Genomic DNA, 15604 nt, shown 5'->3' on the forward strand with positions numbered 1-15604 from the left:
CAGTCTGTCTCTATGCCAGTGTCCAACAGGTCCTCATCACAAGATGTCTCACTCTGGCTTATGGCTTACTCCATTAGGACACACTGACACCTGGTTAGAATGAGCCGTCTCACCTCCCAGGAGCAGGATACAGAGTCTTCACAGTTGACTCTGTGCTTGACCCTTGGGGAACCATCTGCCATCTTGTGAACCATGAACTCAGATAACACAGACACCCCTGTAATGACTTGCCTTCCTTGGCCTTGAACCTTTCTTGTTTCTTCTGAAACTACCGACTTCCTAACAGCACCCTGTCTGCTCTTCGATACTTTACACATGAAGAGAAATATGTGGCTATTCTTTGTGTGTGTGTTTATGCAAAAGGAGAAACAGGACACCTGCACACGGATTTACCAAGGAATGTGCTGGTCTCCATATTTTGGACATAAATGATCTGTGGACAGATAAATTCTTAAAGAGAAAAAAAATGTATGTATGCTTAGGGCTCTTAGAAGGACTCTTAGTTCTCTTGGAGGGAACAACTTCAGTAGCAGGAATATGGGGTGGGAACAGAAGCCCGTGCCTACCATGGGGATCACGAAGGGGAAAGGTCATGTGTCAATCATGGGAGCCTTGCTTTTGAGATAATATGGTACATGTTTTTTGTGTGGGTAGGGCAGTTTAGGGTGGTGGGCTGAACATAGATTTTGGTTTGGGTTGAGATCTCAATTCTTTCACTTCCTAATTGTGTAATCTGGAGCAAGCTACTTAACTTCTCTGAGCCTCAGTTTCCTGCCCATGACCTCCCCCTTAGTCCTGAAGACTAAATGGGAGGCAGAACACAGTGGCTTACACTCATAATCTTAGCACAGGCTGAAGCGGGAGGATTGTATGAAGCTGGGAGTTCAAGACCAGCCTGAGCAAGAGCAAGACTCCATCTCTATAAAAAATAGAAAACTAGCTGGGCATTGTGGCATTCACCTGAGGCAAGAGGATCCTTTAAGCCTCGGAGTTTGAGGTTGCAGTGAGCTATAATGACACCACTGCACTCTAGCCAGGGTGACAGAGTGACACTGATGTCTCAAAACAAACAAACAAACACAAAATGAGAGTGTCTGCTGATGTCATGGTGCAGAGCAGGTGCACAGGGTGGTCTGTACCAAGGCCAGCCTTGGCTCTCAGGTGTGCACGTGTGTATCAGGACATACAATGGAAGGTGCTTGTTCCCAGGGCTTCCTCTCCGTGGCTCCTGAGGGAAAGCCTGTTTGTGACTGTTTGTTGTATGGCTCCTTTTCTGTAGCGGTTTCTTTTTTATAGCTTCCTTTCCACCATTATTTTGGGTTCTGAAAGTACCTTCAAATGAAGAAAGCATAAGGTTACCTCCTGCTTGCTTGGGGCCCGCATGCCATAGTGGGATTTCTTCCCCCACAGCCTGGACCCTCCCAGAGCGGCGAGCAGCCTTTACTTCCTGTGCAGGGTCTGCAGACAGGCGCCTAATAGAATGCAGGGGCTCTCAGAAGTGGGGTGCGGTAATGGACTTGGTGAGGCCTTAGATGGCCTCAGAGCTTTGCCTCCACTTCTCACCAGAGTGGAAACTCACACAGGGAACTTTTCCTTCCATTCAGACAAATGGAGCCAAGTGGGAAGTGGGGCATGGTGCTCAGTGCCACCTGGGCCAGTCACAGTGGATGGAGTCTGTCACCACTATGCCCCGCTCAGCCCCCAGCTAGTCTACCAGATGCTAACCTCTGCCATCTCTCCCTGCCCTCCTACAGTCCATGAGCCTCATTGAGATTGGGAACCCCTCTCAGAGCCTGGAGAACGTCTGCCGCTGGGCCTACCTCCAGCAAAAGCCGGACACAGGCCATGATGAATACCACGATCATGCCATCTTCCTCACACGGCAGGACTTTGGGCCTTCAGGCATGCAAGGTGAGCCTCCCCCTGCAGGGCCACAGGGAGGAGTGAAGCTGGAGGAAAGCCATGCAAAGCCCTCTCCTAATTCCTCCCGTACAGCCTTAGCCCAGGAAGAATGTCGAGGCAGGGAGGGCTGTGCCCACCTTTGCTGGGGGAGAGTTGGGGTCAGTGCTAGTAACATGGCTCTGAAAAAACAGAAGGGCCTCTGCCATTTACCCCAGAAACTGTATGCCCAGGGGCCCAAGGAAGGTCAGAGGTAGTGAAACGGGCAGAGTCTGGCCTTGGCAGCCTGGAGACTTGCCAGGGTCTGTGGCTGGGCTTCAGCATTATTTACTTCTCCTGGTTTCTAAAAAAAACAAATAGAACAAGTTGCCAACCTTCCAAAGTTTAGAGATTTTTTTTTACATAAAGATTCAAACTGTGTAAAACTGACAGATCTGGGAGAAGAAATTGGCAAGTCTACAATAATAATTAAAGATGTTAATATGGTTCTTAGGGACTAATAGAGAAATAGGTGAGAAAATCGATAAATATAAAGAAGATTTGAATTAAGCAACTTGACCTGCTTGGTGTATATGGACTCCTACACCAAATCAACAGAGAATGTATGTTCTTTTTTTTTTTTTTAGACAGTGTCTCAGTCTGTCATCCTTGGTAGAGTGTCATCATAGCTCACAGCAACCTCAAACTTGGGTTTGAGGTTGCTTGAGCCCACACTTGGGCTCAAGTGATCCTCCTACCTCAGCCTCCCAAATAGCTGGGACTATAGGAACCCGCCACAACACCCAGCTAGTTTTTCTAGCTTTAGTAGAGACAGGGTCTCATCTTGCTCAGACTGGACTCGAACCCCTGAGCTCAAACAATCCACCTGCATCAGCCTCCCAGAGTGCTGGGATTATAGGTATAAGTACTGCACTCAGTGAGAATGTATGCTCCTTACAAGTGCATGTGAAAATATGTCAAACCAGATTGTGCTAAACCATTGAGAAATCTCAACAAATGTAAAATCTTAGAGCATGTTCCCTGTCAACCCTGAAAAAGAAATATGAGAACTTCTAAATATTTAGAAATTAAATAATATGCTTATAAATAATTCTTGGGTCAAAGAAGAAATAATAGTAGAAATTAGAATAAGGTTTTTAAAGGAATGATAATGACAACATGACACATTAAAACTTGGGGATGTAGCTGACACAATAATTAAGTTGGTATTTATAGCCTTAAGTGCGTTTATTAGAAAAATAGGCTGAAAAAAATATATCGTGTGTTCTTCTATCTCAAGAAATTTGACACAGAACAAGTTAAACCCAAAAAACTAGAAGGAAGGAGATTATAAGAGCAGAATTTTTTTTTTTTTTTTTTTGAGACAAAGTCTCGCTTTGTCACCTTTGGTAGAGTACCCTGGCATCACAGCTCACAGCAACCTCAAACTTTTGGCCTCAAACAATTCTCTTGCCTCAGCCTCCTGAGCAGCTGGGACTACAGGTGGCCACCACAACGCCCAGCTATTTTTAGAGATGGGTTTTGCTCTTGCTCAGGCTGGTCTTGAACTGGTGAGCTCAGGCAATCCACCTGCCTCTGCCTCCCAGAGTGCTAAGATTCCAGGTATGAGCCGCCTCACCCAGCCCAAGAGCAGAATGTTTGAAATGAAAACCACTAATACAATAGAGGAAGCAAACAAAATTAAAATTTAGTGGAGGCAAGAGGATTGATTGAGGCTAGGAGTTGGAGATCAGCCTAGATAATGTCGCGAGACCCCCATCTCTATGAAAAAATTAAAAAAAATTAACCAGACATGGTGGCATGCACCTGTAATACCAGGTACTTGGGAGGCTGAGGCAGGAGGATTGCTTGGACCTAGGAGTTGGAGGTTATAGTGATTTGTGATGATGTGACGCTACTGTACTCCAACCTGAGCAATAGAGCCAGACCCTGTCTAAAAAAAGAAAAAAAAATTGTAAAGATATCAGTCAATGCAATTACACGCCAATGTAAGTTCAGTTCCACCAGAATATTGTGAAGATATTGTCAAGTTGATTCTAATATTACATAGAAATGCAGTGGGCCAAGCATAGGCAAGAATAACTGAAGAAAAGCAAAGTAGTTGATACTTCTGAAAATATAATAATGAGAACACAATTTTGAGGCAAGGCTTGATAAGATACATCATTAGAATGGAATACAGGGTCCAGAATTGGACCTATGCATGCCTATGATTTATTACAAAGGTGATACTTCAGAGTAGTAGGGAAAGACAGTCTTTTAAATAAACGTGGGGTTAATTGACTATGAGAACTGGAGGGGTGGGGGAGGGAAACGAAGCCTGATGTCTCCACTTCACTCCATATACAAAGAACATCTCATGAATTTGAGATCTAAAAATATGAAAGGTGAAATAATAAAACTAAGGAAGGTAATATAAAAAAAGTTCCATAGTTTTGGAATAAGACAAATTTTGTTTAAAAAGAGATATAAAGCACTAACACAATGGAACAGATTCATAAATGGTATTGCATTAATATTAAAAATAATTTGCTGGGGGAAATTATTTATAATATATGTACCTAAAAAAGAACTTATAGGTGCAGTGTCTCACACCTGTAATCTTAGCACTCTGGGTCCCTTGAACTCAGAACTTTGGGACCGGCCTGAGAAAGAGTAAGACTATTAAAAATAGAAAAAAAATTAGACCAACATTTAGTGGGTGCCTGTAGTTCCAGCCCCTCTAGAGGCTGAGGCAGGAGGTTGGCTTGAGGCCAGGAGTTTCAGGTTGGTGTGAGCTAGGCGCTCTGACCTGGGGAACAGAATGAGACTCTGTCTAAAATAAGTAAATAAATAAAATGTTAAAAAAAAGGACCTATACTTGAAGTATATAAAGAACTCCTACACATAATATAATAATAAAACACAAACAATCCAGTGGAAGAATGACCAAGAAGTATATGAGAAGGTCCTCAGCCTCATTAGGGCAATGCAATTAAAACCACAATGAGTTACTAGATACACTTAATAGAATGATTTTAATGTAAAAGGCTGAAAATAGCTCCCCTTTGAATGCAATGCAGCAGTTGATTTGTGATGAGCACTCTTCAGCTCTCTTATCTGGGTGAGAGCTCTAATGGATTAGGGCAAAATTTCCTTCTAGGAGGGGGAACCCACACAACTTTTATATTAAGTGACCAGATCCTTCATTTAAAAATGTTTAAGGGCAGATAAGGATTACTATATATATTTTTTAAAAAACGAAGAAGCTTGATCCCATTCTCCAGTCTCTTTGGTTTTATGTGAGTCTCAGCATCATGACTTTCAGCTACTCTGCCCTGGGCCCTGGGCTGCCAGTTCAGGGGCCACCTGCTAGGCCCCTGATGAGACGTGCCTAGGGTCAGTGTGGCTCATTGGCTCAGCAGCCTTGCAGCCTCTGAAATCATGGAGATGGGTCTAGCCAGGGTCTCAAAGACCCCCGAGAAAGCAGGGGGATCCAGGGAAGGCCCCAGAGGAGGTGGCGTAGAGGGTGCGATGCCGGGCAGGTGAGGGCCAGGCTGCCTCTCTCTGGCAGAGAGCTGTGGGCCCTCAGTGTGGTGAGCAGGCAGGCACAGGTGGCAGGAAGGGACAGCCAGCAGGAAGCTGCTCAGGTGCAGGAAGCCCTTGTCTCTGAGACCTGTACTTAGAAGGGCTCCCAGCTGTAGTGTGGCCTCCACAGACAGAGAGTCACGGGCCGGGGTGGGCTGGGGCCTGCTGCCTGGGGGTCTTCTGTGCTGTGTCAGCTGAGGGGTCCTCAGGGAGAAGCAGCTCTTGGGAGTTAGGTCATTTGGGCCATGGTGGGTCTGGGTTGCCTCAGGGTGGGCTCTGAGCTTGGAGTTGGAGCTGCCTCTTGTCTCCTCCCAGGCTATGCTCCTGTCACCGGGATGTGCCACCCTGTCCGCAGCTGCACCCTGAACCACGAGGATGGCTTCTCCTCAGCATTCGTGGTGGCCCATGAGACTGGCCACGTGTAAGTGGCCTGGCCATCCTTGCGGTCTGAGGAAGGGTGGGGCACAGAGGGGCCGCACAGGATCCCCTGCCGGCCCACTTCTCCGTGCCTTGGGAAGGGCAAGTCCTGAGTGATTTTCACTTGGGATCTGATGTTCTGTGTCCCAGCACTGCATAGGGCGGGCCGTCTCCTTTCTACTATGGGAAGAAATCAAAGAGAGGTTGTCCTGTGGGCCAGTGGGAGCTGGGGCTTTGCACTATTTATCCCATTCAAGCCATGGGGCGGGAGGGGGTCTCCTACCCCATGTAATAAAGAAGCCATGAAGCCTCTTGGGGGGCTCACCCAGGGCTAGAGAGCCAGATGCAGGAAGCCATGGCTCCCCCAGGTGTGTGAGCCCAGGAGCACCTGAGCCCCTAAATCCCAGGTGGGGTATGCATTGATGGGAAGCTTCCCACAGCTGTCCTGCTGAGTGGGGAGCCGGTGCCCAAGACTAGGGGCTGCAGATGCCTCTGCCTCCACTGGGCTCTCATGAAACAGTGCCCCTCCTTGGGGGGCTGCCCACTGGGCACAGTCTCCCCAGAGTGCCCACTTTTAAACGTGTAGTCCATGGAGAGGCTGAGGTGCCTTTGCGGGGTCCTGGGGGGGTGGGGCTGGCAGACCTGGCACGGGGGGGCCCAGCAAGCTGCCTTGTCCTATAGGCTGGGCATGGAGCATGACGGGCAGGGCAACCGCTGTGGTGATGAGGTGCGCCTGGGCAGCATCATGGCGCCCCTGGTGCAGGCTGCCTTCCACCGCTTCCACTGGTCACGCTGCAGCCAGCAGGAGCTGAGCCGGTACCTGCAGTGAGTACCACCCCCTCCACCCTTGGGCTCAGTGCTAGGAGGGCAGTTGTCTCTGGTGACTCAGGGTCCAGCTTGAGTGCCCAGATCCTGCGTCTTCCAGCCTGACGTGCAGGAGAGGAGACAGGGCAGGACTGTGAGAGGAGTCTGTGCTCGGGAGGAGAGCCCATTGTCGGGGGGTGGAGGGAGCGAGGTCTGGAATGGCAGGGCAGCAAGGCAGCTACTCTGGGATCTGCACAGGACCTGGCTTGGGGAACCGCTGTGGTGACAAGCTGCACCTAGGCACCTCAGACAAGAGCTACAGCAGGGAAACTGAGGCAACACAGCAAAGGGCTGGGGTGGGGTGCAGGCAGGTCCACTTGGCAGCTCCAGAAGGGGCCTTAGTGCCTTACAGGCTGGACATCCAGCCGGGCTGAAGATTGCTTGTGGTGCCTGCCTATCCCCTCACAGCTCCTACGACTGCTTGAGGGATGACCCCTTCGCCCATGACTGGCCGGCGCTGCCCCAGCTCCCTGGGCTGCACTACTCCATGAACGAGCAGTGCCGCTTTGACTTCGGCCTGGGCTACATGATGTGCACTGCGGTGAGTGGTGAGGAGGAGGCTGGCGGGGGCCGCCCAGGGCAGGGAGGGCAGAGCAGCCCTCCCAATGTGGCACCACCCCCTGTACCCACCACTGCTTGCTCGGTAGTCCCCAGATCCCGCCTGGTGGGTGCAGATATGGTCCTGGGTGGGATGCATGTGGGTGACAACAGGGCTGTGACCAGGGATCAGCGAGGAACAGTGGGAGCCTGGTAAGGCCTGCAGCAGTCAGGAGGGCTTCCTGAGGGACAAGGAAGGGATGAAGGCTAAGTAGGAGAGGTGGCATTCCAGAAGGGAAGGTCATATGTGCAGGAGCCTGCGGGGAATGCAGAGTGCAGAGAGATGCCCTATACTCCCAGGCCTGGGAGCCCAGTCCTTAGCACTGAGGCAGTGTGGCCAGAGTTTGTGCCTATGAGCGTCTGGCTGAAGGCTCGTACCTACTGCGCAGAGGTAGGAAGCAAAGGAATCCCTTTCACAGCTGGGGAAACCAAGGCCCAGAGAAATTCGGTAACCTGCCTGAGCCCACACAGGGAGCAAGTGGTGGGCTCAGAGCTGGTGTAGGAGGCCTGGCTCCCTCCTGACTGCCAGAAGAGCATGGTGGACTTCATTCTTATGGCAATGGGAGGCTCTGGAAAGGTTTGACTAGAAAGTGGCATGGCCAGAGTTTTAGTCAATGTCTCAGGGCTGTCCTAGAGGAAGGGCTGTCCTAGAGGAAGGGCTGTCAGGACCGGACACAGAAAAGCCAGAGAAGAGGTGACTGAGGTGCAGGGGACAGAGGCCTTGGCTGGGATGAGGGTGGGCCTATGGGAGCAGCAGGAGCTTTGCTAGGGCTTCAGGAGGGGAGTGGGGAGTCAGCAGTTGTCTGGAGGGCTCTGTAGTGACAGCCCCTTGAAGCCACCAGCGACTCCTGACTAAGCCAGAGGGTGGCCACCCAGCCCTTACACCAGTACCTGGCTTCACGAGGTGCAGCCTCCAAGGGTTGGCAGTGGAGGCCCTGCCAGGGGCAGGGACACCAAGGCCCCCACACAGTGTGGACATGGTCCTAACCATCCCAAGATCATGCAGAGCTCCCAGCACCCACCAGCTATATAGGCCTATGGGGATCAGGGGTTGGGGGAGGACCCTCAGGTAGTCCCCTGGACTGGGAGTGGCCTGGCCAACTGCTGGTGCTCTCTTCCAGTTCCGAACCTTCGACCCTTGCAAGCAGCTGTGGTGCAGCCACCCTGACAACCCCTACTTTTGCAAGACCAAGAAAGGGCCCCCCCTGGATGGGACTATGTGCGCACCTGGCAAGGTGAGTCAGCACTGAGGGCTCCTCACGGGTGTCAGGGCAGAGGGCAGGAACCCTGAGGTGCACGGATTGCCAGGGACAGGTCCTGCAGTGGGGGTGGGGTGCCTTCTCAGGGATCTCCACCGGCCTTTCCTTCTCCCTTTCGAATTGCTGCCCATACTCGACACACCTGAGCATCTAATGCCAGACAAATCAAGCCAGGCTGCTGCCTGTGCTTCAGCCCCCTCAGGAATGTCCCCTCTGAGGGGGCAGTTTCTGGGGTCTTAGCAGCTTTCTGTCACTTCCTGCACAGCGTGAGTGACTGTGAGTCACCTCACCTTGAGGCCAGCATGGGGTCTAGTGACCCGTGGTCCCCAGGCCCAGCATGAGGAGCCTCCGTGTTTGTTCCTTCTGTGCAGGCATATCCCTCAAGGTAACTCAATGGCTGCCCAGGCCCATTCCCACCCTCTGGTCACCCCATAGAAAGAAGACTCTGTCTTCCCTTTCAATCTCCCCCAAACTCCAGGCCTGATCCTATTGGTTCATATGAAATCTCCTGCCCACTCCTCAGCCAATCATTTGCCAGGGGCCTGGAACCTGCAGGGGAACCTGAGCCTAGAGGGCTCCACCCCACTGAGTGCAGGGTGGGGCAGGCCTAGGAGTGGAGTCTAGCGTATGTTCCCCAGTCACCTGGCCCAGTTCCACAGTCATGTGGGCCCTGTTCCCCCATAGTCACGTGGGCCTGGTTCCTCCACAGTCACCTGGTCCCGGTTCCCCGACAGTCACGTGGGCCTGGTTCCTCCATAGTCACGTGGGCCCGGTTCCTGCACAGTCACCTGGGCCTGGTTCCTCACTGGTGGGCTTTGGTTTAGGACTTAGGCCACCTTCCTAATTGTAGTCTCTGGTGGAACTGCTTAAAGATACGGACTCCCTCCAAACTTTGGTTTGGAGGTGAGGTTCAAGAATTGTTTTTGTTTCATTTTTTCAAAATTATGGTAAAATCCACCGTTTTAACCACTTTAACGTGCATCATTCAGTGGCATATCATACACTCACACAATTGGGGCACCATTTTCACTATCTTCTACTTCCAGAACTTTTTTTGTCACCCCAAATGGAAACCCCATTAATCCCTCCTCCCTCCCCTCTTCTTTTCATCCCCTGGCGACCTCTAATCTGCCTCTGTCTCTATGGAGTCGCCTAGTCTGGAAGTTCAGATTAATGGGGTTTTGTGTCTGACCCACTTCACCGAGTATAACACGTCGCAGGCTCCTCCTGCTGTAGCCGGTGTCCGCACTCCATTCCTTTATGGCTGATGATGTGCCATCGTGTAATGTCCCGCATTTTGTTTATCTCTTCATCCAGTGACAGTTATTTGGGTCATTTCCCACCTTTTGGTGATAGTGAGCAGTGCTATGAATGTTTGTGTATGAGGTTTGTTTGAAGACCTGAGAATTGGTATTTTTAATTTTTTTTTAAATGTTTTTTTTTTTTTTGAGGCAGAATCTCACTATGTCACCCTCAGTAGAGTGCTGTGGTGTCACAGCTCACAGCAACCTCCAACTCTTGGGCTTCAGCGATTCTCTTGCCTCAGCCTCCCAAGTAGCTGGGACTACAGGCGTCTGCCACCATGCACGGCTGTTTTTTTGTTGTAGTTGTCATTGTTGTTTTAGCAGGCCCAGGCTGGGTTCTAACCCAGCAGCACCATTGTATATGGTTGGCGCCGTAACCACTGCTCTACAGGCGCCGAGCCTGAGAATTGGTATTTTAAGAAGTGCCCCTTTAGGCCGTGTTTAGGAGAAAAGAAAAAAGAAATGAAAAGAAGTGCCCCAGACGTAATGAACACCTAGCAGGCTGAGGTGGGGTGTTTTGGTAACACTCCAGGGATCCAGAGCTGCCCTCCTGCCTCCTGCCACAGGAGTTCAGTGGAAGGAGCAGAGTTGCAAGCAGGTGAAATGCCAAGCTGGAGAATGACACCCCCTAGGCATGGCAGCCCCCACCTTGGGCAGAGGAGGCACATGAAATGGGAGGTGGGCCCTGCACAGGGGCTGGCCCATGAGTTGAGGGTGGCTGGCCTATACCCTAGCTGCTTCTGTGGGGTGGGGGGTTCTGGTGAGGAGGATGAAAAGATGTGACCAAAGTATCCCCTCCTCCCTGAAAGAGACTGCTGACCTGGCCACAGCCCTGCTGTCTTCCGTGGTAGGGCCCTTTGTGCATTGAGCCCAGTAAATAAAATTGCCATTTGATGCCCTGAAAAAAACAGAGTTGTGCTGACTGAGGGGCGGAGCTGGGGCTCCCTCAGCTTCCCTGGTTTGGGGAGGAGCGCAGCCTGAAACTGACCTGATCCAGGGTTAGAGGGTGTGTGTTAGGGGAACAAGGGCGAAGCTGGAGCGAGGGCTCCCCCTGGTGGCCTGTCAGAAACCCAGCTGGGTGGGTCTGTGTGTGTTAAAGTCCTGCTTACTGTTGCAGTGGGGTGTTACATCTGGAAAGCAATTATTCCCCCTCCCTCACCCTGCAAGAACTACCAAAGGAGCCAGGAGACGGAGAGCTGGGAACAGGGCACAGCCTGGCCAGGATGGAGACATAGCTGGTGGCCAGATAAGGGCCCTGCACCTTCCCCACACCTCCCACTCCCCAGCTGGCCTACCCGGCTTGCCTTTCCCTCTGGCTGTGCTAACAAAACACTGTAGACTGGGTGAATTAAGCCGAAGAACTTTACTCCTCCCAGTTCAGGAGACTGGGATGGGATGTCCAAGGTCAGGGCGCTGGGATGGTGGGTCTCTGGTGCAGTCCTCTTCTGTGTCTGCAGAGGGCCATCGTATCCTCACATGGTAGAGAAATCGTCTCTCTCATGTCTCTTATTACAAGGGCAAGAATTCAAGAGGGCTGTGACCTAACCACCTCCCAAAGGCCCCCCCTTCTGATACTGTCCCATTGGGGGTTAAGGCTTCACCAATATGAATTTTGGAGGACACAAGTATTCAGCCTATAGTGCTCTCTTACCTCTTTCCTGCCTGTCAGTTCCATCTTGCACCTCCGGCCCAGGGGGACACCAGCCAGCATTTCTGTGGGGTCTTCCCCTCCCCTCTGTGGTTGAGGGAGGGCAGCTTTAGGGGTAAGAGATGAGGTGACCATGGCCTAGGAAGGAGATGGCCAGGCTCCCTTGTGGCCTGGAGACAGGCCTGCCTGACCCCAGATAGCTCCTGCCCATGGCTGCCAGCCGTGTGCCCTGCCTGGTGGGGTGCGGCCCCAGGCAGGAAGACCCACTTAGGGGCAGCCTCTGCAGTCCTCACATGGCCAGGATGGGTGTAGGGACAGGCCTGGGAGCCCTTCAACAGCTGTGGAGGGTGACAGGCCTCTGTTAGGAAGGAAGAGGAGAGATGTGGGCAAAGTTGAGGGAGGAGGCAGACAGGGCAGGGCTCTCCTGAGAGAGGAGGACCAGGAAGGGTGACAGGGACACCTCAGGCATGGACGCAGAGGCAAGTACCCCCAGAAATGGCCAAGCCCTGATTACAAGAATTTTCTGGGGTATGCTCTCAGGGCCAACACTGGTGGGGAGAGTCATGCCTTGTACAGGGGTGGTGTTAACAGGGGGCTGAAGCACTGTCTGTATCACAATCTTGACTGGCCACTGGCTATGGCAGTCCCAGACAAGGGGCATGACTTTGGTCTGAGGGCTTCCCTGAACAGGAACTCCACATTGAGCATGAGCAACCAACGGGCTTCGCAGCTTGAGGAGTAAACGCCTTGATCCTGGAGAGTGGTCCAGAATGTACACCAGAGTCACTACACCAGGCGTGCGTCGGGAGGGGAGGGGAGCAGTGGGGTCCCCAGGTCGGGGCGTGTGCAGAGGCAGGGAGGAGAGCCAGCAGGCTTAGAGCTTGGCTCAGAGAGCAGCCGGGTCTCCCATGCTGGCGGTGACGGGGAAAGAAGTGAGATTTGGGGCCCTGCTGCCAGGCACAAGGCTTGTCTCATCCTGTAGCAGAGAAGATTTACCATGAAGGTTATGATGCCGGAGCCTCCAGCCCCTTCCAAGGGGCCTGGGAGGGGCCAGGCCACGTGTTTACATGGTCACATGCAAGAGAGAGATATTTTAACCAGTCAGTTAAGGCCACTTCCCTTTTCACTCTTACTTGCCCTGGACATGTTCCTCCTGTGGGCTAGCATTAGAGTGGCTGTGGGCATTCTTCAGATTTGGGCAGAGAAATTGGATTTGGGTTATGTATTAGTTTATTGACATGATTCTCAGTCTCCTCAACGTAGCGTTAGATTATGGTGTCTGTCCACACGTAAGAGCAGCTTCCAGAAATACTCACAGGGCCGTGGTGCCAATCCACCCGGGCCCTGCGGAGTGTACGTCATGCGTAGCCTGTTTTCCGATATTTAGAGAAAAAGGTGCCTCAACTGTACCAGGGGTTGTGACTACTTCTATACTTGGGATAGTTTGTTTTCTTTTGGGGTTTGCCTCATAGATGGAATGCTTTACACACAGATCCATGTGAATATTTCTTTAGAAAATCCAAGTGTAACTTTACCTAACAAATGCAATCAGTGTAACCTGGTTTCTTGTACCCTTGATGAATCCCCAACAATAAATTAAAAAAAAGAAAGAAAGAAAATCTAAGTGTAACATGATAACCTGCTTGTTTAAAGGCTATGCCAGCCTCACAACACAAATTACAAAAAGTGAGGACTCTAAAATCAATTTGCAAAGACCATGAATGAAAATGAGATGCAAGAATGTGGATAAAGGCTTAACACACCATTTTAGCTGCAATTTTGAAAGTTGTTTTGGAATGTTTCAGTAAAATAAGGGAGAAATTATAGACTCTGATTTGGATGTGTATATAAAAAGTGTCATCTTTAAAAAAAAGTGTCATCTTTTATCGTTGTCAAATTGATTCAAGAAAGGAAACAATTCAGATAAAAGTTAATGGGGTATGAAACTGAAGCAATCAAAGAATGAGTGAAGGAATCAACAGAAACAATTCTGACTTCAGAAAGTTCATTGTAACCAAGAGAAAAGGTTTCAGATCAAACCAGAAGCAGGCCTTCTGTAGGTGGAAGGCACATATCAAAGAAGTAGCAGGCTCCTGATGCATTTGACAATTTAGTTAATGCAGAGCAGTGTGTGCCATGAACACAAGGGCAAAGCAGTCAAAACTCTTTCCAATTTGACGTAAGATGTTGACAGCATCAAAGTCACTGTGAAGCTCAGGATATTGCCCCTTACAAGGAGGACATTGACAGCAGCTGTTCCTGAGTGTTGCTAACCCAGAGAGCGTATAAAGTCAAGCTCTGACCAAGAAAACTTGAAATGCCCTGAAATTCACGTTCATAGAAGGAAGCTGGATAGCAGTTTCTCCAAATTTACTTGTCCTAAATGTTCAGATAACATCACCAAGAACGTCTTTAAATTGCTGATAATTAAGAAAAAAGAGAAAGTAAATATTTCCCTCAACATGCTAGAGCAAGTGTTAGCAAATTATAGCACAGAGGCCAATTCCATCTGCCGCCTGCTGGGTCGGTTGGTATTTTTTCTCTAACAGCTTTAATAAGGTGTGATTCACATTGAAATTCACTCCTTTAATGTGAACAATTCAATGATCGTCAGTGTAGAATTGTACAACCATCATGGCAATTGAATTTTAGAACATTTGTCCCTCCGAAAAGACACGATGTGCCCATTAGTGGTCATCCCAGCCCATCCTGCTCGAGCCCAACCCTGGTCAGCCATGGAGCCATTTTCTGCCTTATAGATTTTCCTATTCTGGACATTTTATATCAGTGGAATCATACGAGATGTGACCGTTAGTGACAGGCTTCTTTCACTTAGTGGGTTATTTATAAGGTTCATCCTCATTGGAGCATGTGTTTTTTGCTGAAGAATAATTACTTGTATATTTTAACCATTTATTGCTTTTACTCACCTATTTATAGTTGATGGACATTTGGATTGTTTCCACTTTTTGGCTATTATGAGAAACGCATGAACATTTGTGTACAAATTGTTGTTCGGATATGTCATTTTTCTTGTAGATATACTTAGAAGTAGAATTATTGGATCTTATGGTAACTCTGTGTTTAACATTTTGACAGCTGTCAGACTGTCAGACTGTTTCTCAAAGGAGCTTCATTCCAACTAGCAATGTATGAGGGATCAGATTTCTCCACATCCTCCCCAAAACGTTTAATGGTCTTTATTATAACTCTCTCAGTGGATGGGAAGTATTATCTCATCAGGATTCTGATTTGCATTTCCTAATGACCTATAATGTTGATCATCTTTTCATGTGCTTATTATTTGTATGTACGCACACGTATACATACGTATCTTTTTGGATAAAATTCCGTTAAGATCCTTTGCTTATTTTTTGCGGGGCGCGGTAGCTCACACCTGTAATCCTAGCACTCTGGGAGACCGAGGCAGGTGGATTGCCCTGAGCTCACAGGTTTGAGACCAGCCTGAACAAGATCAAGACCCCATCTCTAAAAATAGCTAGGTGTTGTGGTGGGCTCCTATAGTCTCAACTATGGGAGACCGAGGCAAGAGAATCACTTGAGCCCAAGAGTTTGAGGTTGCTGTGAGCTGTGATGCCAAGCACTCTACAGAGGGTGACAAAGTGAGACTCTGTCTCAAAAAAATAACAAAAGATCCTTTGCTTATTTTTTAATCGAGTTATTTGTCTTTTTATTATTGAGTTATAAGAGCTCTTTCTATATTTTGAATACAAGTACTTTATTATACTTACCAGATAAATGATTTGCAAACATTTCTCCCATTCTGGGGGTTGTCTCTTCACTTTCATGATAGTATTGTTTGATTTACAAAAGTTTTTAGTTTTGATGAAGTACAATTTATCTATTTTTACTTTTATTACTTATGCTTTTGGTATTGTAGCTAAGAAACCATTGCTATTAGGTCAAGAAGATTCGTGTTTTATTATAAGAGTTTCATCTCTTACATTTAAGTCTATGATTCATTTTGAGTTAATTTTTGTGTAAAGTGTGAGAAAGTGGTTCAACTTCACTCTTTAGCATGTGAATAT

At 49.2% G+C, this 15604-nt stretch overlaps 1 protein-coding gene across 3 annotated transcripts in view; it reads left to right on the forward strand.

The window, feature by feature from the left end:
• Window positions 1–15604, forward strand: part of ADAMTS2 (ADAM metallopeptidase with thrombospondin type 1 motif 2) — a 230376-nt gene that overhangs the window by 181031 nt on the left and 33741 nt on the right. For all 3 annotated transcript variants that reach the window (XR_008375251.1, XM_053566963.1, XM_053566965.1), the window contains 5 exons: window positions 1755–1911; window positions 5782–5887; window positions 6565–6708; window positions 7156–7288; window positions 8466–8579. Coding sequence is in view for 2 of the 3 variants with exons in the window: in XM_053566963.1 (XP_053422938.1) it covers window positions 1755–1911; window positions 5782–5887; window positions 6565–6708; window positions 7156–7288; window positions 8466–8579 (654 nt within the window). In the remaining variant the exon portion in view is untranslated. The remainder of the gene's footprint in view (window positions 1–1754; window positions 1912–5781; window positions 5888–6564; window positions 6709–7155; window positions 7289–8465; window positions 8580–15604) is intronic.

The sequence above is a fragment of the Nycticebus coucang genome, chromosome 17, assembly GCF_027406575.1.
Source record: "Nycticebus coucang isolate mNycCou1 chromosome 17, mNycCou1.pri, whole genome shotgun sequence".
In the NCBI taxonomy this organism is placed as follows: domain Eukaryota; kingdom Metazoa; phylum Chordata; class Mammalia; order Primates; family Lorisidae; genus Nycticebus; species Nycticebus coucang.